Below are 25,278 nucleotides of genomic sequence, written 5' to 3'. Positions count from 1 at the left end.
TCATTGCTCCTGATAGCAAAGTTGTTTGGGTTGTATTTTTTCCTTTTCTCTTTTAAAAATGTATTTGTTTTCCTCTTGGTTCTTTTCCCTGTGTATGTAGACCTCAGTTCTTTTAATCCAGGCATTTAAGGTAAGGCTATTTCCAAACAAACCAACTCCAACTCACAGCTATTGTGTCAATTCTGACTCATAGCAGCCCTGTTGGATAGAGTAGAACTTCCAAGGCTTTAGGGAAGTTGACTTTGTCATCGTTCCACAGTGGAGTAGCTAATGAGTCCAAACTGCCAACCTTTCAGTTAACAACCAAATGCCACTGGACAGATGTCATTTTTGTCTGAAGATAGTATGGTATAACATGGGATTAATAGGATGTGATGTTTGTTCAGTACTAACAATGGTTTGTTAAGGCTTCAATAAAACAGAATCACTAAGTTAAAATAGGTAGCCCAGTGGTAAGAAGTTGCACTGTCAACCTAAAGGCATGTGACTAGATCCGCCAGATACTTTGAGGTAAAAAAGGTGAGCAGTCTCCTCCTGTACAGTTTACTTGACTCTGACAACCTGCTGGAGGGTAAGCTGTGAGTCATTTCCAACTTAATGGTGCATAACAGCAACATTATGTTGCTTTTGTGAATGCTTTAAAAGATATAAATGAAAAAAAAAATGCAAAATGCCTTAACTTGATAGTGGGGCGTGATGATCCCGAGTTTTCTGTTCTTGTCCATGCTCTCTATCTGTGGCCTGGTGTATGGAAATCTGATTTCCAGAAGGATGACCAGAAAACTCTAGGATATCTTGAATAAAATGTTTTTGTCATGGTTCCTTGACCATCAGTTAGGTGGCTAAATTGAATTTCAGTACATATTACAAAACAATAAGAAAGATCTTTGAGTTTAGCTTTAACTGCTATTCTCTCAGCAATCCAGTAAATTGTTTTTGTTGTGTTTAACAGTTGAGGAAAGGAGATAATTGTAGTAACATGTGTTTTGCCTAGAGACATTATGTTCTGGACAGTGTGGAAAAAGAAACCAGTAATATTGTTTTCATTGTAGAGAAAGGCTAGGTCCCAGGAGAAGCCTTTATACTAAAGAGTAACATCCACTGAGAAAGAAAATAAGAAACATCTGGTATATCCCAGGAAGGCCTTGGAGAGATGTTGATAAAGAACTGAGACATGAGGAGGATTTAAGAACAAGACTAGTCTGCAGGAAGAGTCTAGGTTTCATATGAACCCTGCTCCTAACCATGTCTTTAAGAATGTGTATGAAGTTGAAACAGGTACATATTTAACCTTATTTTAGTGTAAGAAGAGCACTATGGTGGTGTGAGTTCCTAAGGAATTGCCCTCCTAACCCAAAGCAAGTGGCCTGAGCAGCTTTGAGGGTGAAATATGGGTTGTGTCCTCCCGTGTAACTATAGCCTCCAGAAATCTACTGGAGGGTCAATTAGGAATCAGTTCTGACTCATTGGCAGTGTGCTAAGGCAAGAGGGAGCTCCGTCAAGACTTGTCTATGAGGATTTGTGCTCCTAACCAAAAGCTGATGATTCCTTGGTGGTTTGAATTCACCAGCAGCTCCATTTGAGAAAGATGGGCCATCTCCTGCTATGCAATTTACAGTTTCAGAAAACTTTTGGAGTGCCAGCTATGAACCATTTCCAACTTGATGGCAATGGGTTAGTCCCCCTATAAAGAACTGTGGGTAAGCATTGGATTGCTAACCAAAGAGTCCGTGGTTTGAGCCTACTAGCTACGCAGCATGAGAAAGATGCGGCAGAAGGAGTTACAGTCTTGGGAACACTATGGGGCAGTGGCTTTGAGTCATAATGGGCTTGATGGCAGTGGATTTTTACTGAAGGAAGAGGCTCAAAGGCTTTTTAGTGGTTTAAAAACTTCAGTTGCAGCAAGGGGAAACGATTGTGATGAATTTGTTGAGTGGGGATTAGTTCATTTGTTTTCAAAGGAAGGTGTATATATAGATAACATTAAAGGAGGACACTCAAACTTGATAAACCGAGGGCTGCCTCTGTATGATTTCCATTAAGATTTGTCAAACAAGTTAGTAAGAGAGTAGATTAGGGAAGAAGTTAGAAAAGAAACAATAGGTAGTGAAAGAGTAAAAGGAGTTCCTAGGTGTACTTAATTATTATAAGTGTTGGGTGATTCGTATCCACCCAGAGGTATCTTAAAAGATGGGCCTGGCAGTCTGCATCCAGGAGATCACAACGTTGAGAAGGCTGTGAAGCACTTCTACCCTGTGCGCTGGAGGTCGCCACCAACTGGGATTGATTTGATAACAGCTGAGTTCATGGTACATCTAAAATGAACTTAACCAGTCTCTGTAGATCACCTTACTAAGAAATGTCAGTAGTGGTCAATTACTGGTAAGGAATTGTGCTGCCAACCCAAAGATACTTGGTTCGTATCCACCAGCTGCTCTGTGGGAGAAGGATGCGCAGTCTGCTCCCGTGAAATTTACTGCCTCTGAAAACCTACTGGAGGGTCAGCTATAGGTCGATTCTGACTCGATGGTACACAACAACAACAACCAGAACAACAACCAGATTATTTTATAGACCAGGTACAGGCATCAGTAGGGTAAATCTATCAAAACTAAATAGAGCTGCTTCCAACTCATTGTATCCTTCAGTTAGGTTTACAAGGTTGTAAGTCTTTATAGGAGGAAACTGTACCTCTTTCTTTTTGTGCTGTAGCTGGTAAACTTTCAGTTAGTAACTGACATAATCAATGACATCAGGGGTCCTTGGTTTGCTTATTTAAAAGTATACTGCCCTTTCTCCCTTATCCCACCAACCTTTCTGGTATCTCAGGCTCTCACCCAGCCTTTCCCTATCCCTTTCAACTTCTTCTTGGCCCATTTCCACGGCATTCCTTCTGTAGTCAGAACAAGACATTGTGGATAAATGGGACAATGTGTTCTAGAGCTGGCTGGCTGGCAAGGTTCACTTATTTTGGGGGCCTCTGATATCTGATTTGAGGCAGCCCATGAAGTTTGCCCTGCACCCAGAGCTGGTAGGACTTTGGGCTAGGACCATCAGAAGCACCACCTGAGAATTTCTTCAAATTTGTAAATGCAAAATATCAAGTTAGTCAGTGAGTGAGAAGTAGGTGTACTTTTGTTTGTAGAATCATTAGAAGATAAGTTGTAGACATTCTCTTAGACACTTTCGTATGTTATTGTTGTTATGTGCCACCGAGTTGCCTGCCACTAATAGCGACCCTATATACAACAGCCTTAAACCCTGCTCTGTCCTGCGCCAATCTTATTGTCTCTGACACACCTACCCCTTTTACCCCAGTCACCAAATCAGTTCATCTCATCGAGGCTCTTCCTCTCCTGTGCTGTTCCTCCACCCTCCCAAACATGACGTCCCTCTCCAAGGACTGATCCCTCCTTGCAACATGTCCAGAGTATGTAAGATGAAGCTTCAGAATTCTTGCCTCCAAGGAGTAGCCTGGTTTCGCCCTATCTAGGATCAACCTGTTTGTTCTCTTAGCAGTTCATGGTATATTCAACACTCTTCTCCAGCACCACAGCTCAAAAGCATCAGTTCTGCTTCTGTCGTCTCTTGTCTTTGTACAGCTCTTGATGCATAGCAAGTGATTGCAAAGACCATGGCCTGTATCAGGTGCACCTTAGTCTCCAGACTGATATCATTGCTTTTCGGTACTCCTCTTAGAAATACTTAATGACATAGCCATAATCCCTCTATCACCTCTAAGGAAGTTAGCAGATCCAATATGCAGTTCATTTTAATTTCCCCCCATTTATCATAAAATTAGCTTTTACAACTGGTTTTTTTTTGAAACAAGACATAAATAAGATTTATATATTGCACTAGGTTATGTACCTTTCAATGGATGTCAGAAGAAAAACTGATGCCTTTGAATTATTGTGTTGGATTAGAGTACTGACTGTCCCATGGACTGCTAAAAGAACAAATAGATAAGTCTTAGAGAAGGTGAAGCCAGATTGCTCCTTGGAAGCAAGGATAGTAAAGCTTTGTCTTTCTTACTTTGGGCATTTGCTAGGAGAGGCTGTTCCTTGGAGAAGGACATCATGCTTGGAAAGGTGGAGGGACAGTGAAGAAGAGAAAGACCCTCAACTATATGGATTAACACAGTGACTGCAGCGATGGGCTCAAGTGTGTCAGATAATGTGTTTAGCACAAGACAGGAGAATGGACAGTGTTCAGTTTTGTTGTTAATAGGGTCGCTGTGAGTCATATTTGACTAGATGGCAGCTAATAACAACAACAGCATGTACCTTTTACTTAAAGGATTAATCCTTTCATTTTCCATTTTTAGGTAACTGGGCCAATTGTCTTATGTAATGTTCCACTGTGTATTTATCAGAGACTGTTATGATATCATTTGATTTGCTCCTCTCAACTACGTAAAGCCTTGATTAGTGTTAGGTTCTTATTTTTGGCAAGAACATTTAATAATTTCATGCCTCTTATTGCATCATATCTGGTAGTTTTGGGGACTTAAAATTCTTTTTTTGTCATAGAAAATTGTTAGGATTCACAAATATTTGCAAAATGAGCCCCGTTTGTACCATTATCTAGCTTCCAAAATAATCACATTGCTATATTGCTAGCAGGGTTTCAACATAAAATCCTTCATATTTATTCGTTTCTTTAGCTACCTGCTAGAATATTTTAAAGTAAATCCCAGACATGATAATAATTTTTCCATATAACTGCCTCACTATGAATCTCTAAAATTTTAAAATACAACACTATGACATTACCCTGTCTAACAGACGTAACAGTTCCTTATTACTATTTTGTGGACAGACCATTTCAGTTTTCCCTGAATATTTCAAAGGTGGTTGTTTTCATTTGTTCTGCTTGCATAACAAATTTATAGAATTGAAGCAAATTTAGATCTAACTTTAAATAAACACTTATAAAAGAAGCAACCAAAAAACCCTACCAACTTTTATCTATAATGTCCTGTTCTTATTCAGATAGTGTGGTTAGGTGCCATTGAGTTGACCTTATGGACAACAGATCTGAACCCTGTCCTATCCTGTGCCATCTTCACACTTCTGACACATTAGAGCCAATTAAGGCAGTCACCGTGTCAGTGCCACCCCTCTACCCTTCTAAGTGTCATGTCCCTCTCCAAGGAATAGCCCTTTCTAGCAACATGCCTGAAGTATGTAAGGCAAAGTTTAATCATTCTTGCCTCCAAAGAACTTCACCCTCTCCAAGATGTATCAGTTTGTTCTCTTGGTCATCCGTGTGATGTCCAGTTCTCTTCTCCAACACCACAGCTCAAAGGCCTCAATTAATTCTCCTTATTCAGGTGACTTTAGGGAGATCATAACTCTTCTCTGCAAATCTTACAAAAGCACAGTACCTCAAGTCTTCCCTCTGGAGTACAAGTTCAGCCTCATGCCTTATGGACTCGTGGGCAGCTGCCCCTTCTTTTGTCATCCTTTGTGTTCTGATTCAGACAGTGTATTCCAGTCAGCAGTCATGCGGGCCACACAGCTCTCTCTAGATGATTCCTCAAGGTAGATTTTACGGTTACCACAATCCTGTGTTTTAGATAGATTGTCCCATATTTCGAGATTTGCTGAGCACTCATGTTTTTCCTGGTGCTCTGTAAGCTAACCGCTGTGTTTTTCACAGTCTTTTGGATACTGTTTGAAAACAGCACTGACAAAAAGGTTATATTTTACTTCCTCTGGGAATGTGATGGGGATAATTATCTGTAGCTATTCCACTCCTATTATAAGACAAGTTACTCGATGTGTGTTACTGTGGCATAATAAAGCAGATTTCTGAGAAATAAGCAGCCAGTTACTTCTTATGCATCTCCAAGTTCACGTACTTTGGGCATATTGTTCTGGGGGGCTGGTCCTTGGAAGAAGAAATCCTGTGTAGAAAGGGGGAGGGTCAGCGAAAGGTCGTGACTAGGGAGCAGTGGGTAAAGGAAATGGGAAAGATCCGGTGTGGAAAAACAATGTATATGAGCTTTGTAAGTAAACCAGTATAAAACAAAAATTTTACTTTAAAAAAAAGATAGTGACTGTAGCAATGGGTTCAGATATATTAGGGATGATGAGAACGGTACAGCATAGGGCAAGGTTCAGCTCCACTGTTCCTAATGTCTGTGGGGCTTGCTGGCAACTAGCAACAGCAGACAGCCAAGAAAGATGGTTTTAAATATTAAAAAAATCTTATTAATGACTATTGCTTTCCAAGAGATTGATGGTGCTAATGTTGCTATTGCACTCTTTGGAAAGAGAGATTAATGAGATCATATTCATCTTTCTGGTCTCCGTTTTTGTCAAGCAGTGACCTTCACATAATGAAAGTTAATTTATGGGACAATCAATCAATTGATTTCCATTGGTGGAAATAAACACTTGAGTTTAGAGGACAAAGGACTTGGTTTGGCCCCTTGACTCTGGTTTCTGAAAATAGCTCTGAGCAATCAAGATGCGTTTCTTGCCCAAAATAGCCAGGGTAGTAGTGGCTTCACAAGGAGGGATGAAGGGGGGAGCCTTATGCAGCCTTGAATACTTAGTGGTTGGAATGATCACAGTTATGCATCAGGGCCCAAGTTCATTCATTGTTCTTTGGGGTCTCAGTAACTAAATGGCCTGGAATTTGGAGCACTGTTTTCTCTGAGGCTTTCTCGAGCTTGGTAGAGATATTCATGCATGCCCGTGGGTCAGTGGAGGCCCTCTGTTAGGAATGATCTCCGGCCTTGCCTGGAACACTGTTGTTTTGGGTTCTGTGGGAACATTGATGCATCCCCCCTGGGGACAGTGGAGGCTTTTGTGTTGGGAACTCTCCCAGCCCTTGCTGGAGGTATCTTTATGTTTGTTTCTTTTCTGGTTGTAATAAAAAGGTCACTATAAGTTTTAGTTATACATTCCATGAATTCTTGAAGTCATGCTAGTGAATTAGCAAGCACATGCAGGGAGCCAGGAGCAGTGAGAGTCAGCAGAGAGGCAGGCCTTTGTTGGATTGGCAGGACCTGGAAACACAAAGGTGGGATCTCTGATAGCATTGTCCAGAGGGAATTTTGCTGCTAACTCAGTACACCAGCGGTTTCTTCCTGTGCAGTGTACATCCTCAGAAACCCAGTGTAGGGTGAGCTCTGAGTTGGTTACAGTTTGAAGGCACTAAGCTGAGGAAGGACTGAGTCCTAACTTGTGGGGCTGCAATTCTGAGTTGGGGTCAGAGAGAGAGCGAACCATGTGATAACTGGTGTTAGAATGATGTGGTGGGAAAGCGGGATTATGAGTCATCTTTACATTTTGGAAACTAGTGTTAAATCAGTCATTATTGATACATGGTTTTAAATAATTACCCTAAAATCCATTTCTTAAATCTTTCTAAAGGACAGTTTAAGTTTATTCTCATTCTAATGAGAATCAGTTTTCGATCTTTTGTTCATAGGGTTGCAGTGAGTGATCTCAGTGACGCCTGACAATAACAATTACTAGTTAGGCAGTTTCATGGCAGTAATAGGCCATCACCTTAGCTTGCATAGGAATGGTGATCAGAAAGCCTGGACTTTAATGTTACCAACTGGATGACCTTCAGCAGGTTCCCTGAGCTGAGTTTCTTCTGTATAAGAAAATATCCTATGAGTTTGTTAACTAAAAATCATCCCTGTATTTTACTTTTCTGATCCTTGTCCTAACCTCGTTCTGCAGAATTGAAATACCCACTGAGTTTGGTCATCTTTAGAACGTACCTTGGTTTCTTTGATTCCTATACTGCTTTTATTGTAAAATCAAAACATTAAAAATTAAAACTTCTGAGCAGCATCATCCCAAGTGGTTTTCCAAATGAGTGGAGGCAGAAATGTGTCTGGCTGGAAAGAAAGCAATTTGTGACAGCTGTTGTTTCTGTTGCTTGTGTCTTTTTCCTTAGTACTTGGACAATGAGACCGCTTCTGCCACATTCATCGACAGCAGTGGACAATTTCTTTCCCCCAAGGTGACAGCAGTTAGCCGGAATCCCTACTGTGGCTATGAGCATCAGGCTCTGTCCACCCGGGAGCGCATGGAGGAGAACTCCCTGCTGGTGGCTTCAAAGTGGCAGGTGCCCGAGTTGGGCCCTGTGCCCTTTGTGGAGAGCACTGACCCTTCTTCAAGCTACTTTGTCATCTTGAACTCTGCAGCCTTCTTCAAGGTGGGAAGCCAACTGGAGGTGATAGTTCATGTACAGGATTATGAAGGAAAGGCCAAGAAGTATGGTGGTGACTACCTGCAGGCCAGGATCCACACTCCGGAGCTGCAGGCAGGGGCTGTGGGCAGAGTGGTGGACTACCAGAATGGATTTTACAAGGTCTTTTTCACGTTGCTCTGGTCAGGTACAGTTCATGTGTCCATATTGCTGGTCCATCCCAGTGAAGGGATCAGAGTCCTTCAGCACCTGCAGGAGGAGAAACCAGACAGGGTCTACTTTAAGAGTCTCTTCCGATCAGGAAGAATTTCTGAAACCACCGAGTGCAACGTGTGTCTTCCTGGGGGCCTGCCCCTGTGTAACTTCACAGACCTCTACACTGGGGAGCCCTGGTTCTGTTTCAAACCAAAGAAGCTCCCTTGCAGCAGCAGGATTAACCATTTCAAAGGCGGGTACTTGAAGGGCCTCCTCACTTCTGCAGAGAGTGCTTTCTTCCAGAGGTACGTGCCTGTGTTCTAGAATAAGACTGAGAGCCCGTTCTTCTCTCTTGGTCCCACCTTAGGAGAAGCTTTCATGTCTCTCAGAAGAAAAATGAAGCCGTCTGCTTCCATAAACATTGACATCCTCAGAAGCCCCAGGGACAGGTCTGCTCTGTCCTGTATGGTCACTGTGAGTGGGAAAGGACTCAATGACAGTGAGCTGGGTTGGGTTTTTGGTTAACTATTTCAAACTACAAATTATGGTCGTTTTGGGGTATACACTCATAAGACAGGCTAGACAGTCAGTGTGAGAAAGTATTAAAGTTCTATTTAATTCCTGTCAGTTTATACACATACATGCACCTGCTTATTATAGGATGCCTGGATTTCCAGATAGAAAAAGAGCAACAAACAGGTGAACAGGCCTTTATTAAACAACTGTCTGAGAAGGAGACCAGGTGATCGCAGGCAGAGAAGATCACAATGGCATGCATGCAGACAAAGGCATTTTCCTTTTATAGGGGCAATTAAGACAGTTGAGAGAGGATGATAGTTTGCTTGAAGTTCTTACCAGGATGTGATTAGGCCCAGGGAAATTGGGGGTTGGGAGATATGGTGGCCTCATGGTCAAGCCTTATCAATATATGGTCAGGTCTCACCAAGTGATGGTCAAGCCTTGGGCTGAGTGCTTAAAGTGGGCCAGAAACTGTGATATTCTTCCTCTACAGATTATGAATAATTATACTGGTTAACCTTTGTAAATATAGAAAAGCCTGCAAAATATGGAACTTATAAAAAGTGGAAAACCTGTCAGAGGCAGAAAATGCAAGTATTTTTTACTAAAAGGAAGATAAGAAAATGTAAAGATTGCACCCTGTCAAAAGTTGAAAACTTATGAGAGTCAGAAAAACAAGAAAGCCCTTTCAAATTCTGGCTCTCACAAGTTATATTTTTAATCTTAATAAGGTTTTATTATTTTCTTTTGCACATTAAGATTTATCACTGGAAATACATGTTCCTAAATCTGAGCTTATGTTATTTTCATTCCTTTTAAAGTGGTGTCAATATAAAAATACCCATCAAATCCAGTGGACCTGATTGGGTGACTGTGCTTCCCAGAAAAAAAGGTAAGAAGACGTGGACTTGATGGTTTACTATTTTCTTTATTATTCTTTTGCTAAGTGAGCGAGTTGCTATTGTTCCACTGTTGTTGTACTCACATTTCTTTCTTTACTGTGTTGTGATTACTTTTTGGGCATAATTGAAAACACTGAATGAACTGTTTGGTTTAAAAAACAATCAAATAAAAAACTTGATAAAGAACTTGTTATGAGATTATGTCCCCCCCATGCATACATAATTTGGGTTTTGTTATTTCTGCTCATATAAAAGTTATTTTTTTTTCCTCCCACTTTCCTCTTTTTGGCCTTTTAAGAAACTCTTGTGTGTCAGGAAGTATGAGGATGGCGCAGGACAGAACAGTGTTCAGATCTTTTGTTCATTGGGTTGCTATGAGTTGTACTCTACTTGACAGTACATAACAACAAGAAGGAACTCGAGAGCTGTGGTGTCCAGTGTGGTTGTTATTTTAACTTAAATTACAGAATTAAGTATTCAGTTCTTGAGTCACATTAGCCAAGTTTCATGTGCTCACTAGACATGTGGTCAGTGGCCACCATGTTAGGTGATATTTGATATAGAATGTGTCCGTCATTGTAGAAAGTTCAGTTGGATTCAATAGCTGTGTGAAGCTGCTATTAAAAACTTTTAAAATGAAAAAACAAAACAAAACACAACCCAAACCAACTTTTAAAATGGGAAAGCACTAGGTTAGTGAGTAACAGTTGTTCTCCAAGAGTGATTTCTGGACCAAGAATATTAATTTTATCAGAGGACTTCCTGGAATTGCATGTATGTCAGGCTTCGTCTCAGACTGCCGAATCAGAAGCTGTGGGGGTGGTGCCTGGCTTTAAACAGAGCCTTTCCATTTTTCTCAGTCATTGGTATAGGATGTTGCTAATAATAATAATAAAAAAAAATGAAAATCAGAATATAAATCTTTGTGTGTTGGCTAATCATTTGACTGTAATTTGAACCCACTAATCTCTTCCCTGGGGCAGATGTGACAGTTTGCTTCCATACAGATTTACAGCCTAGGAAATCTTGCGGGCAGTGTTCCTCTATCCCTATAGGTTGCTGTGAGTTGGAATGGCCTTGATGACAGCAGGTTTGATTTGTTTTTGAATCTGACCTCTGTCACCATACTTTATCACAGGATCACAGTGAGGCAGGAGCAACTTGATGGCTCATAACAACAACAACAACAACAGTATCACCACCACATAATGTATTTTAGCATAATATAGAATGGTTATAATGATTGTTGTGTGCTGTTGAGTCAGAGCAAACTCATAGTTGATCTTCCAGGAGGTTTTCAGAGGCAGTTAATTGCATGGGAGGAGATTGCTCATCTTTCTCGTGTAGAGCTGCTGGTGGATTTAAACCATATACGTTTGGGTTGCCAGCACAGCTTCTTACCATTAGGCCACCAGAGCTCCCTAGTTATAATTAGATATAGTGATTTTTAGAAAGAATGAACATAATTGAGACTGACAGATGACAACCAAGGCCTGCTTTAATCAGCAGTATCTCACACAGTGGGTATCACAGATACTAGTGACACAGGGGCTGGGCAGGTAATGCACAGGAGTGAAGTAGGCTCATTATTTGCCACGTATGAGAAGAGGGGAAAAGGAGGTGAGGGCAGAACTGAAGTGCTATGACCATTCAGAGGGGTAGCTTCTGGTCTCCAGCTGTTTTCATGCAGAAATGTTGATCTAGTGCTGCTGGATATGCAGGTCATTATTCTCATGAGAAACTGGAAATCTTAGATTTTAAATGTGAAATGTCCAGATTTTAAAATATTGGCATCTAATTGAAAATGAGTAAGACATAATGTGGGCTGAAGTTGGCCTGCAGTCCAGACGCTGACGTGGCACTGGCAGCCTGCAGCTCTCATCTCCACCTCCTGTAAGATTGTGCTGTAAGAATTCCCAGCCTTAAAGGACAAATATTGCGTAGTGCCACTGTTACATAACGAAACTGATATCAGGGTTGGGGAGAAACTAGGAAAAGAGGGGATAAATAATGTACTCTGCATTGAAACAGGTGAAGGAAAGAACTGCTTAAAAGGAATATATCATTAGGTATTTGCATGACAACAGTCCAGAATAAGAGTGGCATAGTATAGTGGACTGGAGTGGGGACAAGGATTTGCATAACAATAAAAGACTATTTTTTGGGGGGGGGAGCTCTGGTGGCCTAGTGGCAAGAAGCTGCACAGCAATGCCAGAGGAACACGGTTCGAATCCACCAGACGCTCTGCCGGAGAAGGAGGCGCAATATCCTCCTGTACCAGTCAGATCTGATTTGACGGTACACGCACACAAAATAAAATAAAAAAAAATACTATTTTTTTCAAAGAAAAGTGAACTAGGGGGAGGGGTTGGCAGGGAGGAAAATGTGCAACAATGAATAACAGTGAATAACAATGAATGAATAGAAATCCAAGTTCTCAATAAACTTTCATTAAATTCTCAAGAAGAAGAAAAAAAGAATTCCCAGTTTTTCCCTAATGGAGACTTCTGTTTGGTTTCTCTAAACTTGGTGAATGACTGGTTTTCGAGGCTACATATGGGAACATCACAAGTGAGGATATTATCTTTCATGTCTGGGCCTCAAGCCCATGGCAGTGATGTGGGTAGCAGGGACCCCCTACTAGTGAGACAGTCTTCACTCTCCCACGTTTTTCGCAGCCCCTGCCTCTTCCATCCACTTTTCTCTCTCACAGCTCTGCCTATCTGGAAGGAACTGACTTGCCCCTCCTTGTCCTGGAGTCCTTGAGTGAAATGATCGGTGGGAAGTGCTCTTGATACTTTTCTTGCACCTAACCAGTCTCGTGGCTAAGCCAGGAAGTGGCTGTGGGCTTATGATGAACTGTTCCATTTCGTTGTAGCATCAGAAAAGAGAATACAGTACCTAGTAGGGATTTTTGTGGAACAGAGCAACCATGAATTAGTAGAAGCAGAACAGCCTGGCATAGAATGGGGAATTCAGTGCTGTCTTGGAACAGGTAGAGAATTAGAAGAGAGGTCAAGTGTTAGGTGTAGCTTCATTGATATTCACTCTGGTGACCACTAGGGGGCATTTAAAATAGAGATGAAAAACATGTTGCCTTCCATTTGTAATGATCACTGATCCTCCAGAGGGTTTTTGGAAGCAATAAATCACAGAGGAGACTGTCCATCTCTCTCCTTCCATAGAGTCACTGGTGGACACCAACCTCCAGAGAGGTGTGGCCTTTGGACCTACAGATTAGGTCACCAGAGCCCTCTTTATCAGTATGGCCTCATGATTATTTATTTCATTCTTTGGGTTACAATATAGCACTATTGTGATTTTGTTGCCCAAATTGTTTTAGCTGTGACCAATGAGAATTTTTCCAGGTTGGCTTTTGTGCCCTTGATAAGCTCTTACTATTCCCACCCCCCTTTCCCCCCAATTCCCATCTTGGATAGGCTCATATTCCTTTCACTTCATTATTTCACTTCTGAACCCAAAGTGCTGAAGAGTTTGAGGGTTGGGTTTTTTTTTCTCTGTGAAATTGTGTTATATATTAGTATGTGGCCAGGAGGGATTGATCCTTGGAGAAGGACATCATGCTTGGAAGAGTGGAGGGACAGTGCAGGAGAAGAAGACCCCAGATGAGATGGATTAACACTGGGACAATGGAAGTAGGTATCTTGGAGTCAGTGAGACTGGCTCAGGACAAGGCAGACTTCAGAGTTGCTGTACACAGGGTCATTGTGGGTCAGAGGCGACTTGATGGCACCTAACAACAACAATAGTAACAACATTAATTGGTTTTTCTAACATGGTAAAATTATTCTAAGACATATGTTTATAGTCTCGTAGTGTGCTTGAGATTGCCAAAGCTACTCTCTTTAATGATAATTCTAATTAGAAGCAAATAATACAAACTTCCATTGTGATAGACGGAAAAAAGATTGAAGTTGTTAAGGATTTAACTTTATTTGGATCTATAATCAGCACCGATTAAGCAGCAGTGAAGGTATCAGATGATGTACTGAACTGGACAGATTTACTGTCAAGGACCTTTATAAAGTGCTGAAAAGCAAAGATGCCAGTTTAAAGACTAAGGTGCAGGAGACTCAAATCAATGTTTTTGGTTGCTCTGTGAACTTGTGAAAGTTAGGCAGTGAGTAAGGAGACCGAAAAAGAAGTGATGCCTTTGAGCCAGTTGTGTTTGTGTTTGTGATTGTGAAGAGTATTGAATATATCATCATCGTTGCATTGCCGTCAGGTTGGACCTGACTTGTAACTGACCCTCCATTGGGTTTCTGAGGCTGTAAATTGCACTGTTGGTCTTTGCCCATTTCTTCTTCTCAGAGCGACTAGTGGATTTGAGCCTTTGGGTTAGCAGCACAGTGCCCTGCAGACTTCACGACCAGAGCTCCCTGATCATCCCAGGGACTGCCAAAAAAACAGATCTGTCGAAGAGAAAGTGCAGCTAGGTTTCCTTGATGGCAATGACGATGAGGTTTTACCTTACATGTTTTGGGCGTGTTTTCCTTGGGAAAGGACATACTATTTAGAAGATTGTAGCATCACAGAAAGAGATGAAGATCCTCAACTAGATGGATTAAAAAGTGACTGCAACAATGGCCTTAAGCACAGCAGAGATTGTTATGGATGGTCCAGGATCAGATAAGGTTTATTCTTTTGTCCAGAGGGACACTAAGTCTGAATCCATTTGACAGCACTTAACAATAACATCAGCCACCTTAAAAAGGGCAAGAAGTTGGTTTCTGGTACTCTTCACTGACTGCCATCTGATTCTGTTGTTCATGAGATTGTAATGAGTTGAGAGCTGACTGAACAGTAGCTAACGACAGCCTCATCAACAGACAGATTTTCTAAGAGGCTGAAATAAGACTAGATCGAATAGCAATAGTAGAAATACTATTGTTAAAGTATTTAGTCCTCTAAATACTTCATAATACTTCACTGTTTTGCATTATTTATAGAGCTGTATATTTTAAAACAGGACATATAAGTCATAATAAGCCTATAGTACAGCAAAGTTTGGCCTTTGTATATATCTTTGCAACTAACGATGGTAGGTGGAATTCTAAGATGCCTCTCAATGGTCCAGTCATTCCCTCTTGAGTAAATGTGTCTATTTGATATGATGTCACTCTCATGATTATTGTTGTTGCTATATGCTATCTAGTCTCCTGTGACTCATAGTGACAATAGCTCTGAAGCCTGCCCTATCCAGAGCCAGCTCACTGACTCCAACACACCTCATCTCATCACCCCACTTATCATGTCAATCCATCTCATCCGGACTCCTCTTCTCCTGTGCTGTCCCTCCGCCCTTCCAAGCATGATGTCCTTCAAGAACTGGTCCTGGCCATGTGTTCAAAGTATGTGAGATGGAGCTTCAAAATCCTTTCCTTCAAGAAGAAACTTGGTTTCACTCTCTCTGAGACAGACCTCTTTGTTCTCCTGGTGGTCCATGGTATATTCTTATGGTTAGTTTTTTTATTATATGGCAGTTTGGGTTTTCATAGAGGAAGATTATTCTGAGTGGACTTGACATAATTAGGTCAGCCTCACACAAGGACCAGACTTCTGAAGAAAGATATTTAAATTGTGAGAGAGGAGGTTCTTCATCACTGACTTTGATGACGAGGAAAGGCAAATGGCAAGAAGGTGGGTGGTTTCTAGTGCCCAGGGTGACCCGTGGCTGACAGTGAGAAAGGAAAGCAGAACTCCAGTCCCACAGACCCAAGGAACTCAAGTCAGCCAATAACCTGGATGATCTTAAAAATAGAATTTTCCTCAGGTCCTCCAGAAAACAATGCAGCTCAGTTGGCACTTGATTTTAGCTTGTGAACTCTTGAGCACAGAACCCAGCTACACCGGACCTGGGTTCCTGACCTTACAGAGCTGTGGGATGACAGATGGCCATTGTTTCAAAAGCTTTAAACTTTGTGGTCACTTGTTACACAGCATTAGGAAACACATCCATCTCAAACATACAGAATATTCTTATCTTTCCACACAAAATGCATTTACACTATTCTAAAATTGCAGCCCTACAAATTAACTGGTTGTTTTCCTGTTTTATAGATGATGAAACCAAGACTCAAACTGTTTCCCTCAGTTATCGTTTTACTACCTGCTCTGGGGATATAGGGAGTGAATAAGATCATCATTTAGATGATTTCTGGTGTCACATAATTGAAGCCTTGGAGCCAGACATAGCCTGGCTCTTGTGACTCCCAGTCTGGCACTTTTTCTGTCTCCCTTACCCATGCTTGGGAGGGTGGCCAAGAACAGCTTCACAGTTTGCTTTATCTGCAGAATTCAGATGGTGGTGGGAGAGGTGCACAGTGTTTCATGTGCAGTGAAAGCTGAACTAGTGCCTTTTGGATGAGACTTCTGTCTGATGATGATTTCTTTAAAATGGCAAAAAAGAAATGCTCTCATAGCAAATGGGGTAAAACAGTTGTAGAAACAACCATTTTCCAACTGTTGGAAGAGTAATTTGATACATAAGACATTTAGTTAAACTGCAGTAGCAGAAGGCTTATAGCCTACATGTAAAACTCAACTAACTGATGTCCCTTGGGGGAAGGAGGCTTGCTCCAAGAACTAACTGTTAGCAGTTCATGGTATATTTATGTCTTTGCAGACAGCTTGGGTGTGCTTGAGCTCTGCCTTTACCACTCACCAGTTAAGAAATCTACCCATTAACCTAATCACTTGGGTGTCTAGCTTCTTAAGTGAGGTCTCAGGATTAGCTATTCTCTTTCAACTTTGATATTGCAGATTTCTAGCTGTAAAATGTTTTTAACTCTCCTGTGTAAAACATATACTTTCTAGGGAATTTTTTTTTAAAGCTTGATTCACAAGGTTTTGTGGGAGGAAATCAGAGTAAGTTCACACTGAAGCCACACACGGTAGTTAGCATGTGGCCGGGACAGGGGTGTGCATGAATGACTTGTTCCTCACGGACCTCCCTTCGCATCCACCTGATGTGGCGCGGAGCTTTTCTGCGTGTGGCTTTCCCTAGTGCAGAGCACTGTCTGCTCCTGCTTTCTTCTCGCTCTTGTCTCCTTCCCCTCTGCAAACCATGCAGTCCTGTCCTTTGTAGCTCTCAATTTTATAGATGATTCCATTCCGTATAATATTCATGTAGACACTTTTCATACAATAGTCCTCTCTGCTAGCTTTTTCTAGATACTTTAGAGTGATGTCAGTTTTCCTGCCTTTTAAAAAAAATTTGGATTTGCTTACAAAATTTGTATATAGTGTGTTTCACACTATTCATTCACATTTGTGTTTCATACACTCATTCCCATGCATTATGTTGTATAAAATGAATCACCATTATACTATGCCCACCATTACCCTATCTTTTCAGGTCCCCACGAGATCGTTCCCATTTCTTTTATCCCTTTCCTCCACTTACCAAATTGTGCAGCCCTGTGATTTTGCCTCTACACATCCTCACCCCTCTGCTCCCACTCTTGGATCTACATACATGTTTTATTTGTGTCTCAGGTGGCCCCCATCATGACTGATACATGCCCTTTGGAGGAAGACACAGGTCATGGGCTTTCAGGAGAAGCCAAGCCATTTTAGAGAAGCAGGAACATTACTGTCAAAGAATCAAAAGATGTGTCCTATGATTTTTCACAAAGATCATCTTCTATTTATTGCTGCTTCAGTTTAAACCTTTCCTTTCTCTACCAGTATTCAAGATAACCATAAAATTGAGCATTAGCTTATTTTTAGTTTTGGTTTTTTTCCACTTACAGAGTTAGAAGTTACTCTGTCAATTTAAGAGACTTTATATTTAGTTATTTTTCAAAAGGATGTATTCTGAGTTCTAAGAAACTTTTGAAACCACCTTATAGACTTAAAAATGTTAGTGTCAAGAAATAGTTCCTAAGGGTAATGGTGGGCATAGTTCAAGGGTGTTTAATTTTATAAAACAAGCAATGGGAATGATTATATGAAAAACAATGTGAATGAAGAATAGTGTGAAACAACGTATACGAACTTTATAAGCAAACCATTAAAAAATGGTTCATATACCATCTGACCATAAGGGGGCAGTGCAGGCACATTTATGCCACTTTAAAAATGGTTCTGCTCTCCAATGAATTGTAAAAAAATTAAGGCCAGGGTATTTGATTTGGTTTTTTCTGTTTGTTGTTGGGTATCATAGAGTCAGAGCTGACCCATAACTGACCCTCCAGCGAATTTTAAGAGGCAGTAAATCAATGAGGAGGAGATTGGCCATTTTTCTCCTGTGAAGCCCCTGGTGGGTCCCAACCAAATGCCTTTAGACTGGTAACACAACTCCTTACCACTTAAGCCACCAGTGCCGCCTTTAACTCTGGTAGTAAATATAACTAACATTTGAATGGAAACGTGATTACTTCTTCAGCGATCACACACGCATTCACTGCTAGTCGAATGTAAACTGACTCATAACTGACCCTCCACTAGGTTTTCAGAGACATTAAATCACATGGGAGGAGATTGCTGTTTTGCTCCCTCAGCACAGCTGGTGGGTCTTTGTGTTGGCAGTGCAACCCTAACACTGAACCATCAGAGTTCCCTTCCTCTGTGATACACATGCTCTCTTTTCATAACATATATTTAACTTGGAATACTTGAATCTAACTATTGGATTAATCACAGTACAATTATACTTCAAAAATCACCTTTATGGTCATTCTGAGACATATTTCCCTGGGGCCACAGGTGTCTCCTCTGAAGCTCTTAAGCCTGCCCAGCCTTGACGTAGCGATCTAATGACAGCTTTGGGCAAGGTATGGTAACATGGTAAACCCACACTTGGTAACATATTGAGAAGTGTTTTGAATAAACCTGATGAATATTTACCCTGTCCCATTTCTATGTTGACAATCTCAACTGCCAAACAAAGCTCCTCCTCTCTCCTCCACCCCCAGTCAAGATCTTTAATATACTTGTCTGCTTTTCAGGTTAGATCCTGAGCCTGCAAAGAATATGTCTGAGGTAAAAAAAAGAAATGTGCAAATAGGCATCTTTGAAAGGAATAAAAACCAAAATCATTTGAGGTAAAATGGATGATATGAAGTAGCAAATTTAGCAGAAATAGTCACAAAAAGAGGACTTAGTTGCATTTCTGAATTATAGAAATATTTCTATTTCAAATTGTGGTTTAAAAGGTGATTGTAGAATGACTGGATTAAGATCAAGGTTGAAGCTTGAAGTGAGTAAAGAAGTGTCATTAAATGATTGGTGGCTTCCTGAAGATCATAGGTTTGAGTACATATTGGAAATGGGTAAGTCTCCACCTTACTCCTGTATAGCCTACCGGGTGGCCTAGTGTAGTGGTTAAGGGCATGGCCTTTGGGGCCTACTTGTTTGGGTTGGGCACTGGCTTTGTCACTTTCCAGCTCTGAGACATTGCCCAGTTGCTTCTCATTCGGAAGGATGGGGATAAGAATAGGGCGTACCTTAACAAGTTATTGTGAGCATCACATGAGGTAACACATTTGATTGCTCAGATTGTAAAGTAAGCTTGTAAGAAATACTAGCTATCGACATTGAAACAGACGAGGGAGTAAACTGTATAAAAGGAATATATGATTTGGTATTATTGGCATGACAAGAGTCCAGAATAAGAGCTGCATAGTAAAGTGATCTGGGGAAGGGGCCTGTATAAAGATGAAAGAACTTTTTTCCTAAAGAAAAAGCAATCTGAGGGTAGGGGGACAGGGAGGAAAATGTGCAACAATGAAGGATTGGAAAACCAAATTCATTGTAAACTTTGATTAAAATCTAAAAAAAAAAGAATGCCTTTGGGGGTGGGGGGGAAGAAATACTAGCTATCACTGTCTGTCTGTTTTAAAGTCTGTTAAGACGTGTTTCCACAGCAGCATTTCCCAAGAGAGATGTAAAGACAACAGGACGTTAATTCTCTCTGACCTCTCAAGCCAAACCAATTCCTGAACCTGCCATTAATTTTTAAACACTAGGTGTCCTAGTGCTTGTATTGTCACATGTGGCTAGGCTACAGCACACTGCCGATGTGTTTTTAGTTATGTTCCTTGTACACAAAGACTGTCTGAACCTTTTGTGTTGTAGCAACAAGTTTAGACTGTCTGCCACTTGATTGCTCTCTTTATTAAGTGGTAGTTTTCAGAATTAAAATTTGTTTGCAGGATCCATGGATTAAAATATTCACAATGCTTCAAAATAGTAGATTGCTATGACTATGTATATGTAAAAAAAGGAATTAATGTTATTGCCTGCTTCACAGGTGTTTGGAAATGAAATAAAATTTTCAGTCTTTTGACAAAACTGAGCAATGCTTCAATCCACACATTTCCTTCTTTGTAGTTTTATTTTTTACTATGATTAAAATGTGGTTCATCCCAGGGGATGCTCTGGGTCCCCTTTTCTGCCTGTCCACTGACACCCTTCCATACGTTCTTATCTTTCTGTTTTTATGCAAAGGAGAAGCTTTTTTTTTAACAGTGAGGTTTCTTTGAGATGTGACAGCAGGGTGTGTTGCCTGTCTGCCAGCAGACTAAGCAGATACGTAGACATAGGTGTATTGGTACATTTTACCCATGCTTTGATGGAGGGATATTACATAAGACTTTTTTCCCTCCCCCCTTTGTAGACACTGACAACTCAGAACTATCTCAAGACTCAGGAACTTTTCCTTCTGGATATTATTATGAAGACCAGTGGAGGCCCAGGAAGTTCAAGATGCGCCAGTTTAACGACCCTGACCAAGTCACAGAATGTTTACAAAGAAAAATGGTGTATTTATTCGGTGACTCAACAATCAGGCAGTGGTTTGAATACCTTACTGCATTTGTTCCAGGTTGGTACTTGGCATTTTGCTCTATTTCCCACATGCATGAAATCAGCTTTGCAAGGCAGGCACTCTCTCAGGAATCTAAAGAAGCCATCGACGAGGAAGCAGGCCTTTGTCTGTAGGACAGAAAAGGAAGGCATCCCTGGCCTGGGTGATTCTGTCTGTAAAGTAAAAGTGGACATTTTTCGTTGTTTGCTCCTAATTCTATTTGGTCCAATTCCAAGATTATAATAGATTTAATGAGGTGATGCAGCCTAACCCGCTGCATTTCAGTGGCTCCATTTCAGTGCAGCCGGGAGCAAAGTCCTCCTAACGCAAGCTTTTCACTGGGGTGACTCAGAGATGGATCTGGCTCCCCTGGGGACGGCCCTGTGTAAGTGGTCATTGGCCGCCACCCGCCCTGATTCCACTACTTGATTTTGGAATTGCTCTCTAGAATTAGAATAGAACCTCACTTGCTGAAAGGCCACTCCTTATTCACAAATGGACCTTCACTCTCTGGAGGGTTGGGATGAGAACAGATGGATCCCAAGAGCTAGGAATAAAAACACTGCTTACAAGTGAGAGAGTTGAAAAAAAAAATAGTTTTGTAGAACTAGACATTGACAGAACTTTTCACAAAGTAAATTCCCATGGTTGATCATGAGTTGTCACTTTGTGATGATTTTCCTCAGTTCTTACTTATTGCATCAACTTGGTTGCATACATGGTTTTCAGAAGGAAAGGAGGAAGTGGACATTACCCTAAAAAGTGGAGAACTACTTTCTGGGTTTTGGTTTTTACTTTTTTAAAGGTAGAGTAGACACTGCTGAATTTTACTTGATAAAGTTTAGAACTGAAAGTCAGGAGAAGAACAATGATTTGTGTAGCATGGTGGTGGTTCAGGAGTCTACAGTTGATTCATTTTTTGGTTCTAGTGATGTAATTCAGTATTTCCTTTGATAGTAGTAATCGTATTGACCATCTCGGTCATTTTCACCATATCCTCTACAGACAGATTGTTACCTGATAAGATCTTGTGTCAACTCTTGGTCTTACAACAAAAAATGGAGTGTGGAAGACATTATGCAGAGTGAAATATCCCAAAGGACAAATACTGCATATGACTCTATTATAAAATAGAATTGACATGGGGTAGGGGGCAGGGGGAGAACAGAGAAAGAGTGAATAGATAAGAAACACTGCACTGGGACAAACAAAGGAGGGGACTGTCTGAAAGGAGTGTATGATGAGGTATTATATGTATGACAGAAGGGCATTACAAACGGAATTGGGAGAGGGGAAGAAAGGCGGAGGGAGGAAAATGTGCATCCGTGAATGAATGAAAACTCAACCTTTCTGGAAACTCATTAAAGTCACATACACACAAAAAGAATGAGTGATACAGAATGAGCTTGGAGGCAACTGAAGAGGGGCTGGGTGCTAATAATAAAGAATTAGGTCAGAGAAACTGGGAATGCACATGGACAAGAAGGAAGCATTCATTTGAAGCCTGGTGACCTATTAAGAAGCTCTGGTGGCCTACGGAAGCTGTGCTGCAATCTCAAAGGCACGTGGTTTGAATCCACCAGCTGCTATTTGGGAGAAGGTGGACAGTCTCCTCTCGTGCAATTTACTGCCTCTGAATACTCGCTGGAGGGTCAGCTATGGGTTGGTTTCGATTTGATGGCACACAACAACAACAACAACAGCAAACAGTAATAGTAGGAATTATGATCTGATATTACTCCTTCAGATTTGACAGAAAACGAAAACTTTCTTGTCAACAGGGATTATAACGTAGCACATCTAAATAAACACTGTTGGCTTGTAGTGCTTTATAGTAGCTGGCACTGAATAAGTACTTACGAAATGTTAATTGGATTGGATTTCCAAAATGTTCTCAGACTTATTTGTTCTTGGAATGTTTAGGGATGTAAGATCGGTCCTTTTTCCTGGAGGGATATATGTTAGGTGGTAAATGGATCATGCATATAGAGTAACACGGAGTCAGTCACTGATTTCCCGAGACCTTCAGAAGACTTGGGAGGAGCTGGATATTGAGGTAGAGCTTAGGTAAAGGAGAAGAGAACAAAGCGTGGGGGTTGACTAGTGCTGCCTTTGCTATATGCATGATAGGAAGAGTAGTTTGTCTCTAAAACAGTAACATGATTTTCAAAATTTAGGGTGAGATAGAAAGTAACAACAAACCATGGTTGTACCTCTCTTACTTTTGGCTTCTTTCTAAATGAGACATTTATCTACGAATATGATTTCATATAAACCTAGAAGTTATAACCCTTGTCCTGGAATAGCTAGTACTTGTTTGAAACAGTGAAGTTTCAATGCCAAGTTGATTTTGAAATACTCATTGATGAATGAAAACAGTAAGGTTTCAAGATTTACTAGCTAAGAGTGTAACCATTTTGTGGCTGAGGTAGGGGCAGTGGTAGAATTCATCACTGATGGTATTATCAGTTATAATTTTTTGCATGATTTCAATAACAATGTTAAAGGTGCACTGATTTAAAGTAAGTGAAGGTCCAATATTGTGGAAGAATGGGCAGTCTTCTCCTGTGTGAGTTACTGCCTCTGAAAACCCACTGGAGGGTCAGCTGTGAGCCAGGTCTGACTCAGCAGCAACAAAAACATTATTGGAGTTCTGATGGCCTTGGAGCCTGTAGCAAGGTGTGCTGCTAACCAAAGCTTGAGCATCTCTGGCGGTTTGAATCCACTAGTGCCTCTGTGGGAGCAAGATGTGCAGTCTCCTCCTATTGTGATTTACAGCCTTGAAATGCGATAGAGGGCCCTGTGAGTTGGAACCAACTTGAAGTTAGTGAGCTTGAGTTAATTGATTTTAAGGTATAATAAAATATATATTCCCTTTACACTTGTGGTGTGCTTGTCAGCATTCTTGTGCTTTTATTTTGAAAAATGTCTTTGAAGCCACTTTAGTAAAGACTAATACTTTAAAAAAAATAATGCTTGATTGGATGTCTTTATGAATTGGAGTTTTCCTTATTTCAGATTTAGTGGAATTTAACTTGGGCAGTCCCAAGAACGTTGGGCCCTTCCTTGCAGTGGACCAGAAGCACAACATCCTGCTGCAGTACCGCTGCCATGGGCCCCCCATTCGCTTCACGACTGTCTTCAGCAATGAGCTCCGCTATGTGGCAAACGAGTTGAATGGCATCGTGGGAGGGAAGAACACGGTGGTCGCCATCTCCATATGGTCTCACTTCAGCACCTTCCCCTTGGAAGTGTACATCCGGCGGCTCAGGAACATTCGTCGAGCCGTTGTCCAGCTCCTGGATCGAAGCCCTAAGACTGTGGTGGTCATCCGGACAGCCAATGTCCAAGAGCTGGGGCCTGAAGTGAGCCTTTTCAACAGTGACTGGTACACCTTTCAGCTGGACACCATCCTTCGGAGAATGTTCTCAGGGGTTGGGGTATATCTTGTTGACGCCTGGGAGATGACACTGGCCCACTATCTACCCCACAAGCTGCATCCAGATGAGATTATTGTGAAGAACCAGCTGGATATGTTTTTGTCTTTTGTGTGCCCTGTGGAGACCTAGCCTGTCCTGGAAAGGACTGGAGGGATCACACTCGGTGACGCTTCTCCATCATTTGCATTATAGGCGGTTCATGGCTGACCCCATGGAAATATTGCTACCATTGACATGAACAGAATTTTAAAGAGCTAGACTTATGATAGAAGCAAACAGCAACAAGACCTGGACTTTATGCAGTGACTTGTAAGGTACTTAAAAACTGCAGGTTATATTATATATACCTATAAGATTCTTTCCAGTCTTAACTTAGCCATAGGAGAACCATTACTAAGAGTATCTAGATACTGTATTGTTCTTGTAACCAAAGACATTAGTGAGTATATTTGAACTAGCTTTTCCTGGGAGGAAAGATGAATGTCTCAAAAAAGTGACAAATGATCTGTCCCAAATGGAAGGGAACAGTTTGGTTGTCAGTGCAGTATTCATAGCTAATCTAGTAAAGGAAACGGAACACAGCATACACATCTGCCTGAATAGCACAAATGCCCTGTCTTCAGTCAAGTGAACTAGAGAGGGATTCTGGTCGGGTTTCTGTGAACACACTGAAGACCACCTCATCTCAGGAATTTCCTTTCCTGATCTTCCTTTTCTGAGTTTCTTGAAAAGGTCTGTGTGCTGGTCAGGAATTATCTGCCCTGTCCTTCCCAGCTACCCCCCCCCCTTTTTTTTTTTTTTATAAAGAATGGAAGCAAAAGAGAAAATGATGACTTCAGTCTCTATATAAAATCTGTACTTTGAATTGTTATTTGCATTGGATGAGTGTTTCTTATTTGAGTCAGCTAAATTTTACATGATGAATAATTATTCTGTGATAACTGCCTTTTGGAACTGGAAGAGGGAAATTGATAAATTGAAATTTATTTTTGTGTTCTGAATGTTAAGGTTTTGAGAACTGACTTTTATGGAAAGAATGTGATTATCATAAAATTGTGGAAGCTGTTTCCACCCATTTCAAGTGTGTCTTTTTGTTGTTATTATCTTGAACCGCATACCAAAATAAGACTCATTTAAAAATTAAAGGTACAAATTAAACTCTATGACACTATTTTTTTATTTGGATCCAAGTTACTTCATGTTAGAAAGG

At 41.0% G+C, this 25,278-nt stretch overlaps 1 protein-coding gene across 1 annotated transcript in view; it reads left to right on the top strand.

Moving 5' to 3' along the window:
- Positions 1 to 24,315, top strand: part of LOC102849361 (NXPE family member 3-like) — a 32,744-nt gene extending 8,429 nt beyond the window's left edge. The window contains exons 2-5 of the mRNA XM_006890007.1: positions 7,927 to 8,681; positions 9,717 to 9,787; positions 20,440 to 20,646; positions 23,647 to 24,315. Coding sequence (XP_006890069.1) covers positions 7,927 to 8,681; positions 9,717 to 9,787; positions 20,440 to 20,646; positions 23,647 to 24,197 — 1,584 coding nt within the window. The 3' untranslated portion in view covers positions 24,198 to 24,315. The remainder of the gene's footprint in view (positions 1 to 7,926; positions 8,682 to 9,716; positions 9,788 to 20,439; positions 20,647 to 23,646) is intronic.
- The last annotated feature ends 963 nt before the right edge of the window (positions 24,316 to 25,278 follow it).

Source organism: Elephantulus edwardii, unplaced genomic scaffold, assembly GCF_000299155.1.
Source record: "Elephantulus edwardii isolate Elephantulus edwardi_28Jun2011 unplaced genomic scaffold, EleEdw1.0 scaffold00085, whole genome shotgun sequence".
NCBI classification, from domain to species: domain Eukaryota; kingdom Metazoa; phylum Chordata; class Mammalia; order Macroscelidea; family Macroscelididae; genus Elephantulus; species Elephantulus edwardii.
The sequence above is the reverse complement of the archived record's forward strand: the minus strand, read 5'-3'. Positions and strand labels throughout refer to the sequence as shown.